Genomic DNA, 12,878 nt, shown 5'->3' on the forward strand with positions numbered 1-12,878 from the left:
TGCAAGAGCTCCTACAGTACATTTACATTTAGTCATTTAGCAGACGCTTTTATCCAAAGCGACTTACAAAGAGTGAGCGAGCAACAAGAGATATGTCATACAGGAGCCATAATACATTAGATCTCAATACAAAGTTACTGGTTTCAACTAAAGCTAGACCACTACCTGTAGAGAGAAAGTGTTTTTTTTTAAACCAATTCCGCATTGCACAAGGTGCAAACAACCTTAGTATTGTCGATGTTTCCATTGGGAAGCTTCTTAAAAAATAATATTCCCTGAAGCAAACCCGGCGGCTTCATAGCTGCTTCCATGTTAGCACGTCACGTTTGATGTGGTCATTTCACAGTAACGTTATGTTGTGTTCAGACCAAACGCGAATGGCGCGTCAAGCGCGAGTGATTTATATGTTAATGCAAAGAGGCAGTAGACCTACTTGCTGCGCGAATCGCGCGAATGAAGCCCTGGTTATGAGATGATGAGGCGGCGCTAAGGACGCGAATGAAGCCAGGGATGGGCATAAATACATGTAAATGTATTTAAAATACAAATACAAAATACTGTGTGGAAAAGTGTATTTAAATACAAATACAAAATACTGTGTGGAAAAATGTATTTAAATACAAATACAGTATTTTGTATTTTGAAAATACACAAAATACATGTGAAATTGGTGATTCAGTGCAGGTACCCCTATTAGGCTAAAATCTATCTGGGCCTATTCTAAATGCCAAAAAGCATGATGTGTTTAACTGCTAAGAAACTTTCGTTTTCATTTTATTTACCGCTTCCCTTCCCCTGCCTGGTAGGAAATACATAACTACAAAAAAAGACACTTTATAAAATGTTTTATTTTATTATGTTTTATCACCCACGGTGGCTTAACGGTTAGCACGTTCGCCTCACACCTCCAGGGTTGGGGGTTCGATTCCCGCTTCCGACTTGTGTGTGTGGAGTTTGCATGTTCTCCCTGTGCCTCGGGGGTTTCCTCCGGGACTCCGGTTTCCTCCCCTGGTCCAAAGACATGCATGGTAGGTTGATTGGCATCTCTGGAAAAATTGTCCGTAGGGTGTGAGTGCGTGAGCGAATGAGTGAGTGTGTGTGCCCTGCAATGGGTTGGCACTCCATCCAGGGTGTATCCTGCCTTGATGCCCCGTGACCCGAGGTAGTTTGGAAAAGCGGTAGAAAATGGATGGATGTTTTATCACCATCATAACTTCAAACTCAGTAACAAAAATAGAAAGTTTGTCTAAGATTTTGTGTGGTGTATCATTAATCAGTTTCATCACAGATGCACACAATCAATACAGATTGTTGGGTTGTAGCTACAGCTGAAGCTCACGTGCATGAATGTTAGGGCTGGGGAAGGGCGTGTCTGGCCTGAATTATGTTGGTTGATGCAAGAAAACACCCTGATAAAAAGGTTGACTGGCTCAAAGTATTTTGAGTATTTTGAAAATACAAAAATACTCATCTTAAATGTATTTAAATACAAATTACATTAGATTTTTCCAAAGGCTTTAAAATACAAAATACAAAATACTATTTTGTATTTCAAATACGTATTTTAAATACATGTATTTGAAATACTGCCCATCCCTGAATGAAGCCCTGGTTATGAGATGATGAGGCGGCTTCTGCTTCCGCGAATGACACGAATCACGCGAGTTGAAAAATCTCGTTCTCGCCCCGTACAGTGCAGTTAAACTGGTATACATCCGCGCTAAAATATCAAGGTGAAAGTCATCATAGCTTGCGTAGTATAGACCCAGCTCCCAACCCAACTTTGAGAATAGATTAACGGCGACATTTTTTTTATCGCGCGATAATAGTCTCACTGGCCCACCACTAATATATAAATACATACATATTCTTATATTTATAGAAAAATACTATTGGGAGACCTTTATTTTGACGAGTGATCTTTTTTTTTGCGCATCCAGGAAGAGGTGCGTGAGTAAAGCATGGACGATCTAAAATGACGTAGTAGAAAACGCGCATGGGCAAATGATAATTCTGTTTTGCTACGATTTACGACACTGCACGATCTGTTCCATCGCGAGACTTTCGTTCACTCACAGCGAAAGAAAAGAGAAGTTTGCCCTTTAATAAAGGTTCAAATTGTCACCTATACATGTCAAGAGATCCAATTCATTGAAAAAAATCTTAGTATGGATGATCATCACAGTTAAGAATGGTTATATAATTAAATTAACATCAATAATAAACAAGTAAATAATAATAAATAAACAAGTGGAAAACATTTTTTATAATTTATATTGTGATATTATAATAAACATCTCAGCTGGGTATTTTATTAACATTTATCTTTATTTCTCCCCTTATTATTATTCACAGTATATATTATAACTCAAATTAAATCAAAGTCAATTATTATTATTATTTAGATTATTGAAGGGATTATTTAGATTATATAGATAGATATATTTGTCTATATAGATCGATACTAATACAAAATGACTCAATTTAACGTTGACTAAAAATGACAGCTTTTAATAAAAAAATGACACAACCCGTATTTGACAATACTACTGACCTCAGATCGAAACAAGTTAAGAAGGCCTAATGCCATTCAGCACAGGTGTCAAACTCAGTTCCTGGAGGACCACAGCGGTGGAGTTGAAGACAACAGATCCAGAACAAAAAGCGGCGGTTTGTACAAACTGTAGCTTTAACCCCAGTTTAAAACTAACAACTCTTGTGTTTAATTGAGAAAATATCAAAATTGACACTCCTTTTATACCAAGAACTCGCATGTGAGACTCTGCACACTGAACTGAATGTGCTAAGATAAACTCCTGTTAAGTCATCCGTGCCTTAAAATGCAAAAAGCAAAAGCATTGTTTTACATTTGCCATACATTTGTGTATTTAATAGGCTTACTCATATCATTTTCTCTATGAAATGAGTCAGACAGGTATTTCATATCCAGCGAACAGAAGAGTTGGTCTTATAGCAGACAGTTCTGCAGGGATCTTGGTGGAGATCTTGTCATCATCAACACTGAAGAGGAACAGGTAGAGTTTGTGTTCTAACACACTTTTATTTCGTAATCTTTTTAAACACGAAACAAACATGAGTTAAACATTTAGAGTATCTTTTTGCTGTTTAACACAGAGATACATACATTCAATCATTAAGGAGGACACATGGATTGGTTTGTCTGATACAGACAAAGAGGGCGTCATGAAATGGGTGGATAATTCAACACCCAAAGTATCGTAGGTATCCAAAAGAATGTCAGTATAACACCGTAAATGTATTTATTCACTTGAATTTCAATTTTCTTAGTTTCTTAGTTATTTTGTGATTTTTAAATGCTTTGTTTTAAATGAATTCAATTTTCAGCCTGATTGCATGTCATGTAGGTTTTGGATCTCCGGTGAACCAAATAACGCACATGGAAATGAAGACTGTGTTCAGATTGTGTCTTCATATCCCTTAAAAAATAGCTGGAATGATCAACCCTGCACAGAAGAGAGACGTTGGATTTGTGAGAATTAGATCTTTTCCACATGATTCCAAAAAGTCCTGTTACTCTTTTCAGAATGTAAAGATGTACTGTTCACAGCAGAGCGTGAAGGACCCGGGCTAGTTGTCATAAGAGCTTTTTCTCAGTAACTTTTAAGGTTTAAGCTCTTAACTCTTTTTAGTTAGACTTTTAGTTTTGTGTTAACTATTGTTGTGTTAATTTGCTTTGCACATTAGGTTGGAGAAAAAATATATTTTGGAAGTTTCATTGTGACAAGTCATAGTGTGACAACATCGCTGTTGGGGCATGAGTGTTAAATAAAGCTCTTTCTTTTATCTTTTGTTTTAAACATTGGACAGTCAATAAATAGCAAGGAACAGAAAACAAAAAAGAGATTTGCATTCACGGTGACTTTAACTACATTAAAAAATATTGGCAATTGCTTAATTAAAGCCTCTTTTTTTTAGTTGAAGCTGAAATTACCTTTGACGAAAAATTCAAAACCAGTAATCATAACTGTAAACAATGTTTTTTAATGCTACTCTTGAATTCTATATCATGTATATTACCCTTCACTGTGATACACGGTCATCCAGTGCAACAAAGCTCTGTAGATGATCCTGAACACTTTGTTAAAACTAAGAAATGTCAAATGATTTTAGCTGAGCCAAATAATGAAAATTAAGCCTTTATAAAACTTTATACCACGGGGCTGTTGAATGCTTCAATCTGATTGGTTGACAAACATTCTATGGGTATGCACTAACTTTCAGTTAAATGCACACCTCTGAAGGTGTTCCAGGTCTGCCGACCCATTACAACTGATAACAAATTTTATTTGATAGATCTACTCTTTTAAAAGTTTGTGTGATGTCTCACACCCACCACATGGCTCAAGCCTCCAAGTCCGTTCGCTCTAACGGAAATGAGATGTGCAAGAAAGTAGTCCTAACATCAACAGCATTTTAAAGACGATAACATGACAAACATTGAAATTAAACATTTAAACAATGTCCTGTGGTGTGGTACTCTGGTCTGTTCAATTATTTGAAAATTAATGCATCAGCTGAGGTGTAACGGGGTATGCATTAACTTTTGAATAATTTAATGGGCCGTTGTCAATTATTCCATACGTATTTAATGTTTTTACTGTAGTCTGGTCTACATAGTGGTGTAGGTATAACATTTACCAGCAGGGGCCGACTGTGAGGGCGATGATCAGAACTAGCTAAGAGTAGCCTTTTAGAAAATGGTTAACAACAGTGCCCCCTTCTGTAAACATAAAGAATCATGGATTGCCAGAAGATCATTTCAACGAATGGTGGAGAAAGTTCATGAAAATCATACTGGCGAGAGAGATCAGTTACAGGAAAACTTCAAACTCTACAAGTCTGAAACTGAAGTCAAGAATTTGAGTGATTTTTGTGAATATTACATCATATAGCAGACATTGTAACAAATGTTCCAGGGATACCCCCCCCCCCCCCCCCCATCTGCTGGAGGTGGATTAAACAAGACTGCAAAGAGCACTGGTAACTGATATGAATTGGATCCCTGCTATGATAACAGCAACAATATAAAATATTTACAGAACAAGTGGGAACCCAGTGTTCCTTTAGTTCTTTCTATATCCGTCCTGATAAATGAAAGAAAAACGAAGGCCCTTTCCAGTCCCATGGCAAACCTATCTAATCTAGTGCCTATTAGACATCACTGTGAGAATGACAGGGGTAAAAAGCTAAAAACAGTCAATATGAAATAAGCTCTTTTGAACATCCGTTTACTGAAAAACAAATCCCTTTTGGTCAATGACCTCATCACCAATAACTAACTGGACTTCATGTTTCTAAATGAAACTTGGTTAGATGATAGTTGTAGTGCTACAATCCTCAATGAATCTGCCCCCCCAACTTTACTTTTATAAATGTTTGCAGAGCTGTTAGGAGGGATTCAGGAATATCTGCTCTATTTAAAGATCTCTTTCAATGCAAGCATGTTTTACTTGGTGACTACCTGTCCTTTGAATACTTTAGTATTGCTTTAAAAGGTGCACCACGCATTCTGTTTACAATTATTTACTGACTTCCCAAATACTCCCCAGACTTTGTTGATGACTTTTCAGAACTGCTATCAGCTATTTCCTCAGAATTTGACTGCTTTGTTATTGCTGGAGATTTTAATATTCATGTAGACAAGACAGAAAACAACACTCCAACTGAACTTTTAAATGTTTTAAACACTTTTCATCTGGTCCAGCATGTGCACGGTCAAACACACAATCATGGACACTCTTTATCTGCACATTAGCAAAGGTCTGAACATTTCATCCACTATTATGAGAGATGTGGTGCTGTCTGATTTAAAAATAAATCTGATAAAAACGTATCACGTCCATCAGTTCAGAAGACTTGTGACCGACATTATTTCTGTAAAGCTTATTCATTACAACAAAAGAAAGTTATAGCGATGTCTTTCTCGGTGAGTTCAGTGTTTTAAGTGTCCTAAGTGTGACAATACTTAGAGCTTAAAGAAACAGAGAGTGCATTTCTAAGACAATGAGGTTACGCAGAAATTGCAACTCACAACCTAATAACACCTATCTGTCATATACAAGTACTGAACATGTTCGTTTTTCTGAAAAAATACATGCCTATATCCGTGTTTATGTCTGTTAGTAATATGCATGCACATGATCAATCATCAATGGCCATCATTTCCAACAGCAATTGGTCGGCATGTGTTTTTCTATCTATGTTTTTGTCTTTTCCATTTAATTTGTTTTTATGAACAGTCCATGAAGCTGATTTTTATTGCAGTTAGTGAATTGTTTTTGTTGGAAAGGGCATTACAGATGTAATTGCACATTCTATCATATTACACACGTGCAAGCGCGCTACCTCATATTAACGGGGAGGGGAGCAGAAGCTCATTTGCATTTAAAGAGACACACACAAAAACGGCGAATTTCCATTGCAGCCACAAATGGTCACGTTCAACGTTCAACCTCTTGTAATGAAAGATATGTGGTGTATTTTAAACCCATGTCTGAGATTTTAAGATTAAATCAGCGGAAATCTAAATTTGTGCTTAAACGTGAAACAGGAAGCTGAAAAAGACTAGTGTCACTTTAGATGATATCACATGACATCAGCATTGAAAAAATAATCCTCTTTTTTTATTCAAACAGAGAAGGGGGTAGCTGTAAAACTGCTTGTGTTTGAATGAACACGCCACACTCGGCCGTATGAGAGTGACTGAGACCAGTAGGCTACTGTAGGTAAGTTAATGAAACCACATCCTGTTGAAAGTTGGCAATGTATAAAACACAGCGCTTATCATTATAAAGAGCACAGATCATATATTAACCCAAAAACAGGAACACAGCTGGATTTAAAAGTCAGAACGTGGACATGTAATTCGAGGCTATTTATGCAAATATTCGACCCAAAAACAAGAACACAGCTGGACTTCAGAGTCAGATTCGAGTTAAAGCTAAAAACAGCAGTAAGTGAAAGAACTGACATTAGTTGCATGTCACTTTGATGCAATGTTACTGTACATACTATAAAGATTTTTTTCTTCATTTATTCTGCTGTTGTTTTAAAACTTTATTGTAAATGGATCAGGAACATTTTAAATTCCCTTTTGACAGAAAGAAGCAGACTGTTTGCGGTGGTCAGAGCATTTATGGGCTCATCTGTGTTCTTCTGTTGGTCGCTCTTATACGGCTGTACATCCATCTCACAGCTGAGAGAGATCAGAAGAACTTGAGATATATGAACTTATCCGAAGAATACAATAAAGCTCTGAGCAGCCTGACTGATGAGAAAGATGAGCTGCAGAAAAACCTAACATCTATGAGTCAGAAGAAACAGGAGCTAGAGACCAGAGTCAAGAGTCTGAGTGATGAGCTAATGAAGAATCTTTCAGGTTTGTAAAAATTAATTGGTGTGTTGGTTGCTTTTATAAAAGGAAAGGATGTATTTGAGATCTGTGTGTGTTTCTGTATGTGTGAAGGGTCGTGCAGATATTACACATCCAGTGGGAAGAAGAACTGGCTTGAGAGCAGACGGTTCTGCAAGAATCGTGGTGGAGATCTGGTGATTATCAACACTGAAGAGGAACAGGTACACTTTATTTATTTTTTACATATTTTCCAAATAAAATGTAAAAAACAGAATTTTACTGTTTGTGTAGAAAGATAATATAAAAAAACTGTAATAAATATCCTGTTATTTTACAGGAAATAAATATTTTACGGTTTCTCCAGTTTACAGAAAATTCCTGTTTTTTACATATTTTTTTACAGTGTATAGAGAATGAGATGAAATATATATATATATATATATATATATATGTTTTTTTATATGCACAGAGATACATATCTTCAATTGTCAAAGGGAGAGCATGGATTGGTTTGTCTGATATAAAGAAGGAGAGCAACATGACATGGGTGGATAATACACCACTGAATAAAGGGTAAGTAAAAAAGTGGTATCCGTGTGCATTTTACTTTTCATTGTCATCTGTAATTTCATTGTTTCTAAATGAGTCCAAACTGTTCCACATCTGAATAATGTGATCATATATTATTTAGGTTTTGGTACCCGGGTGAGCCAAATGACCATAACGGCAATGAGGACTGTGTTGAAATCTTGAATCTTTCACAGAATATCATGAACTGGAATGATCTTCCATGCTCAGAGAAGAGAAAATGGATTTGTGAGAATTAGGTCCAGTTTCACAGACAAGCCTTGAGGCTAGTCCCAGACTAAAATGAATATCTGAGCTGTCTAAACTGAAAACCACTTGCCCTGACATAACCTCAAAAATGTCAATGCCATTGTTTTGTCAGAAGATGCACACCATCAATGTTTTACTAATGCATTTTCTGATTGATGTGTCTGGGAGCTAAGATGTCATAAATAGGTCTTACCTGTTTTCATGCTATAGGCTACTGTCATTTCTGTTGCGTTAAGTAAAATACATAATCAAGATCAAATTTGTCAGTTGTAGTTCTTGTGTTTCTCTTTTCTTCAGTGTTGTTGATTGTTAACAGCAGGTGTTCATCACTCAATCATCATTTAATTACTCACTTAATCATCTCATTAACTTTAACTCTTTGAGGACTTGAGATTTGACTTGAGACTTGCTTGTGACTTGAAAGAAATGTTTTGGTTCCTCCGCTGGTGAAATCAGCTGCTGAGTTCATGGGTGAAACAAAAATATGGCAGGACTTTTACTTTATGGCCCCAGGATTGTCCACCTCTGTCTGAATCACACTACTACAAAAAACTTACCATAATAAATCGAGGAGGAACTAAAGGAAACACTAAACACTATTATGGTGACTCTAATTGATCGTGTTTTCTTTTGTTATTGTGTTTGTTAACATCAGGTGTTCATCATTGATAATCAATCATCACTTCATTATCTCATTAACTTGTTCATGTGTTCCATTGGGATGCATCTAAAGTATTCTGTCAGGGGGTCCTGAGGACAGGAGTTGGGAACCACTGTTGTAGACATTGATGAGCTTGTTCAGATTTGTTTGATTTTGATATCTGTGATTTGGTGTGTCGGATAAAAATGGGATGAAATGTGTGAGTGAGAAATACACTTCTGGCCAATGGCAGATGGCCATGGTTTTCACTCCATCTGCTTGTCATAGTGTCAATTTATAATATTTTTAATATGGTTCCATTTTCTTTCAATTTTAATCAGAATGTCAAACTGAAATATGAGAATGAGTGATCAGTAAATGAAATATTGTTGTGATAAAGTGATATTGCTTGTAACTGATGTTACTGGAACTGAGTTGTTGGTGTGTTGATGTTGATCTGATACACATAAACCCATGTCAGAGATCTTGAGATTAATTCAGCGAAAATCTAAATTAATGCTTAAACATGAAACAGGAAGTCGGGAGAGCTGAATGAGACTCTTTTGAGATTATATTATTTCTGCACTTAAATACAGTTAAATGAATGAAGACTGTGCTGTCATATCTGTTAAAGTATTTTATGTTGCATTTACAAAATAGGACACACTCGACCGTATGAGAGTGACTGAGGCCGGTACTTTATGTAAGTTAATGAAACCACATCCTGTTCATAGTTGTCAATGTATAAAACACAGCGTCCATCATTATAAAGAGCACAGATCATCTCTGAACACATCGAGCAGACGAGCACATAATGGATTCACAAGGTGTTTATGAAGGTATGCCACAGAGAGATGCATTTGGATCTGGGAAACAGAGTCAAGACCAGACTGAAGCTCAAAACAACAGTAAGCTGAAGAGTTGAATTTGACTTAATGTTCAAACACTATTCTGATTTTCCTTTTGAAGATTTCTAGACATTGATGAATTGTGATAATATCTGATCATTTCTGTTTGACAGAACGAAGCAGATGTCTTGAACCGATCACACTGTGTCTTGGGATCTTCTGTGCTCTTCTGGTGGCCGCCATTATAGTGATGTACATCCATTTCACAGCAGAGAGAGACATGATGGAGATGAGATATGTGAACATGAAAGAAAACAGCTATGAAACCCAGCAAACTTATGAATCTTTGAGACGGGAGAACCAGAATTTAAAGACCAGAGTCGAGCATTTGAGTGATGCACGTATGAAGACCATTTCAGGTTTGTAGAAACTCATTGTTTTATTAAATAGGAAGCATTTGAGTCCTGTGTGTGTTTCTTTTTATGGACAGGGACATCTAGGTATTTCATTTCCTGTGAGTTTAAGAACTGGATTGACAGCAGGCAGTTCTGTAGAGATCGTGGTGCAAATCTGGTCATCATCAACACTGAAGAAGAACAGGTAGAGTTTGTGTGTGTGTGTGTGTGTGTGTGTGTGTGACATGTATTACAGCTAAATAAGACATGACAACACTGATTGCTTAATGTCTGCGAAGGCAACATGTTTATAAATCATATAAAGTGATATTATTTTGAATACATAAAATGCAGACTGTTCTCTGTTAAGGTTACCTTATGTTTAGTGAATTTAAAGTTTGTACAGTATTAAAGTCACTATGTCTCATTGTGTGTGTGCACTTGTATACTTTTGTTAGAGATTGACAGAACATTTTTGACATTTTCACACACAGAGATACGTATCTTCAATGATTACAGACAGCATTTGGATTGGTTTGTCTGATATAGAGAATGAGGGTGTCATGCAGTGGGTGGATAATTCATCGGTTGATGTGGAGTAAGTACATAAATGATTGTGAATGTGTTTGCTCACAGTATTATATTTGTTCTTTATCATTTCAGTCTCTGTAGGTACACAGTGAAGAATCTGTTTATATGTTATTCAGGTTTTGGGTCTCTGGTGAACCAAATGATGCAAGTGGAGTTGAAGACTGTGTTCATATTGGGCATTCATCCCCACCTGAACAAAACTGGAATGATCAAAGATGCACAGAAAAGAGACGTTGGATTTGTGAGAATTAGTTCCTTCCTGCACTGTAAAGAAATCCTCTTAGGGATGTAATATGAAGAGTAACAGTTTCCAGTAAAGTTTGAGAGAAAGAATTGATCTCACATTTAATACTTTTTCTGTTCTTTATCATTTAGTCAATTTTCTCCAGAAAATTATCAAAATTCAAATTTCTTTTAATCACAATTCACCTTTGTACAGTTTGTAGCAAGTTTCCAAAATGTGGTTGATTTGACATGGATTGACTCATTTGTAGTTTTGTATGTTTTCTTTTAGTTTCCGTTTTGACAAGTGACGTCACAACTTATGTCAATGCGTCTCTTTTAAATTAAACTCTTTTGATGACTCGTAATGTTTTTTTTTTCTGTACACCAGTTGTCTCGTTGCTTTCAGTAGTTTGAAAATGAGCATTACAATTATTTAAAGTATACAGTAATCTACATTGTAACATACCCTACTAACCTTATTTGTTCCTTGTAGTTTACTTAGAGAAATTGCTCAACAAAACCAGTGAGACTGAAAAAATGTGATTGTTGTTTCAAAAAAATATCAAAACATGATCCAAAGAGTTCGTATTTATGCTTTAAGTCTCCATACTGGTATAGTTACAACATCTACCAGCAGAGGTCGACAGCATCATTTAAAGCCAAACCCTTAGCAGTTAGATGTAGGAAGTGCAAAAAAAGCTTTTCTGGTTATCTCTGACATATTTCATTTCACAGTCTTTTATATAAATAGTTTTTCTTTATCTTAAAAAGTACAGCACGATGCGATCAGCAATGCATTACAGAAACTAATAAAACAACGTTTCTGAAATATTATTACAGTAAAACAAATCCATATGATGACACTTTGAGATTTTGAAATTAGAAATATCTTCCCTTGAAGATAAGAAAATTCTGTCGTCATTTAATCACCCACGGGTTGTTCCACATCTACACACTTCCTTGTTTTGCTAAACACCAGGGAAGATATTTGGAAGAACTAAACAGATCTCATGCCCATTTACTGCCATTGTAGGTAAAATAAATACTATATGGGTGATCTGTTTGGTCACTGACATTCTTCCAAATATCTTCCATTGTCAATGACATTCTTTCTGATATCCTCATTTGTGTTTCACAGAATAAAGAAATTTAGAAAGTTTTGGAACAACCTGAGGATTGAGTAAAAGACGACAGATTTGTTTTGTCTGAACTCCTCCTTTAATATCAATCAAGTCCACTAATGGATTGAAGATGTCTTACAAAGCAGAGATAGACAAACATACCACCACGGTTTATTTTGACCTTTAACATTTCAACTATCCTAAACACAAGACATTTTGTTATTCTATTCAGCACTTTACAGGGAAACTTCTGACAAGTTCTGACAGTTTACATTCTCTTTTTCCTGATATTACCATAAATACAGTGATAAGCATAGCGCATTCATTGATATGATATTACAGTAATAGCAGATATAAACACGCAGGCTTATCCGCATTCAAAACTGCGATCGATTTCAATGAATGGTGCTTCAAACCTTTCCTGTCAACATGTAAATCAGAACAATGTTATAACCTGATTCTGACATAAGACAATCCACATGAGCAGTTTTGCTGTCTTTACACTGGCTTTGGTATTTCGGGTGTGGTTTATTCAGGCAGAGTGAGAGCGCGAGCACGCGTGTTGTCAGACCCCGGTTTACAAGAAACATTTACAGTTTTGATTGACACATTATTATTAGGCCTGTTAAAACAGACACTGCATCTATATGTTTTACTCTGACCATTGGCATGCATCAAACTTCTGCTTTTACAAGCAGAGTGTTAAACAAAAAAAGCAAGCTCATGCATGGAACCACATCCTGTTAAAAGTTGCCCCTATATGAAACATAGAACGCATTATTGTAAAGAGCACAGAACATATCATCTCTGAACATACTGAGCAAA

General features: G+C 36.2%; 2 protein-coding genes across 2 annotated transcripts; both read left to right on the forward strand.

The window, feature by feature from the left end:
- Positions 1–2,583: 2,583 nt before the first annotated feature.
- On the forward strand, positions 2,584–3,781 carry LOC130436049 (CD209 antigen-like protein E). The gene is made up of 4 exons (XM_056766960.1): positions 2,584–2,599; positions 2,932–3,035; positions 3,136–3,239; positions 3,387–3,781. Exons 1-4 carry the CDS (start codon positions 2,584–2,586, stop codon positions 3,520–3,522), a joined length of 360 nt encoding a protein of 119 aa, XP_056622938.1. The 3' UTR covers positions 3,523–3,781.
- A 5,866-nt stretch (positions 3,782–9,647) lies between these two features.
- LOC130413314 (C-type lectin domain family 6 member A-like) lies at positions 9,648–11,297 on the forward strand. The gene is made up of 5 exons (XM_056738416.1): positions 9,648–9,781; positions 9,895–10,140; positions 10,212–10,321; positions 10,611–10,714; positions 10,824–11,297. Exons 1-5 carry the CDS (start codon positions 9,688–9,690, stop codon positions 10,957–10,959), a joined length of 690 nt encoding a protein of 229 aa, XP_056594394.1. The 5' UTR covers positions 9,648–9,687; the 3' UTR covers positions 10,960–11,297.
- The last annotated feature ends 1,581 nt before the right edge of the window (positions 11,298–12,878 follow it).

Source organism: Triplophysa dalaica, chromosome 2 (assembly GCF_015846415.1).
Source record: "Triplophysa dalaica isolate WHDGS20190420 chromosome 2, ASM1584641v1, whole genome shotgun sequence".
NCBI lineage: Eukaryota > Metazoa > Chordata > Actinopteri > Cypriniformes > Nemacheilidae > Triplophysa > Triplophysa dalaica.

What these genes read in the sequence shown, in the direction of transcription:
- LOC130413314 (XM_056738416.1), top strand. Translation starts at nt 9,688, where the DNA reads ATGGATTCACAAGGTGTTTATGAAGGTATGCCACAGAGAGATGCATTT. An exon ending in ACGTATGAAGACCATTTCAG is followed by an intron (nt 10,141 to 10,211) that starts GTTTGTAGAAAC and finishes TTTTATGGACAG; the next exon opens with GGACATCTAGGTATTTCATT. An exon ending in TCAACACTGAAGAAGAACAG is followed by an intron (nt 10,322 to 10,610) that starts GTAGAGTTTGTG and finishes TTTCACACACAG; the next exon opens with AGATACGTATCTTCAATGAT.
- LOC130436049 (XM_056766960.1), top strand. An exon ending in TCAACACTGAAGAGGAACAG is followed by an intron (nt 3,036 to 3,135) that starts GTAGAGTTTGTG and finishes TGTTTAACACAG; the next exon opens with AGATACATACATTCAATCAT. An exon ending in AATTCAACACCCAAAGTATC is followed by an intron (nt 3,240 to 3,386) that starts GTAGGTATCCAA and finishes CATGTCATGTAG; the next exon opens with GTTTTGGATCTCCGGTGAAC.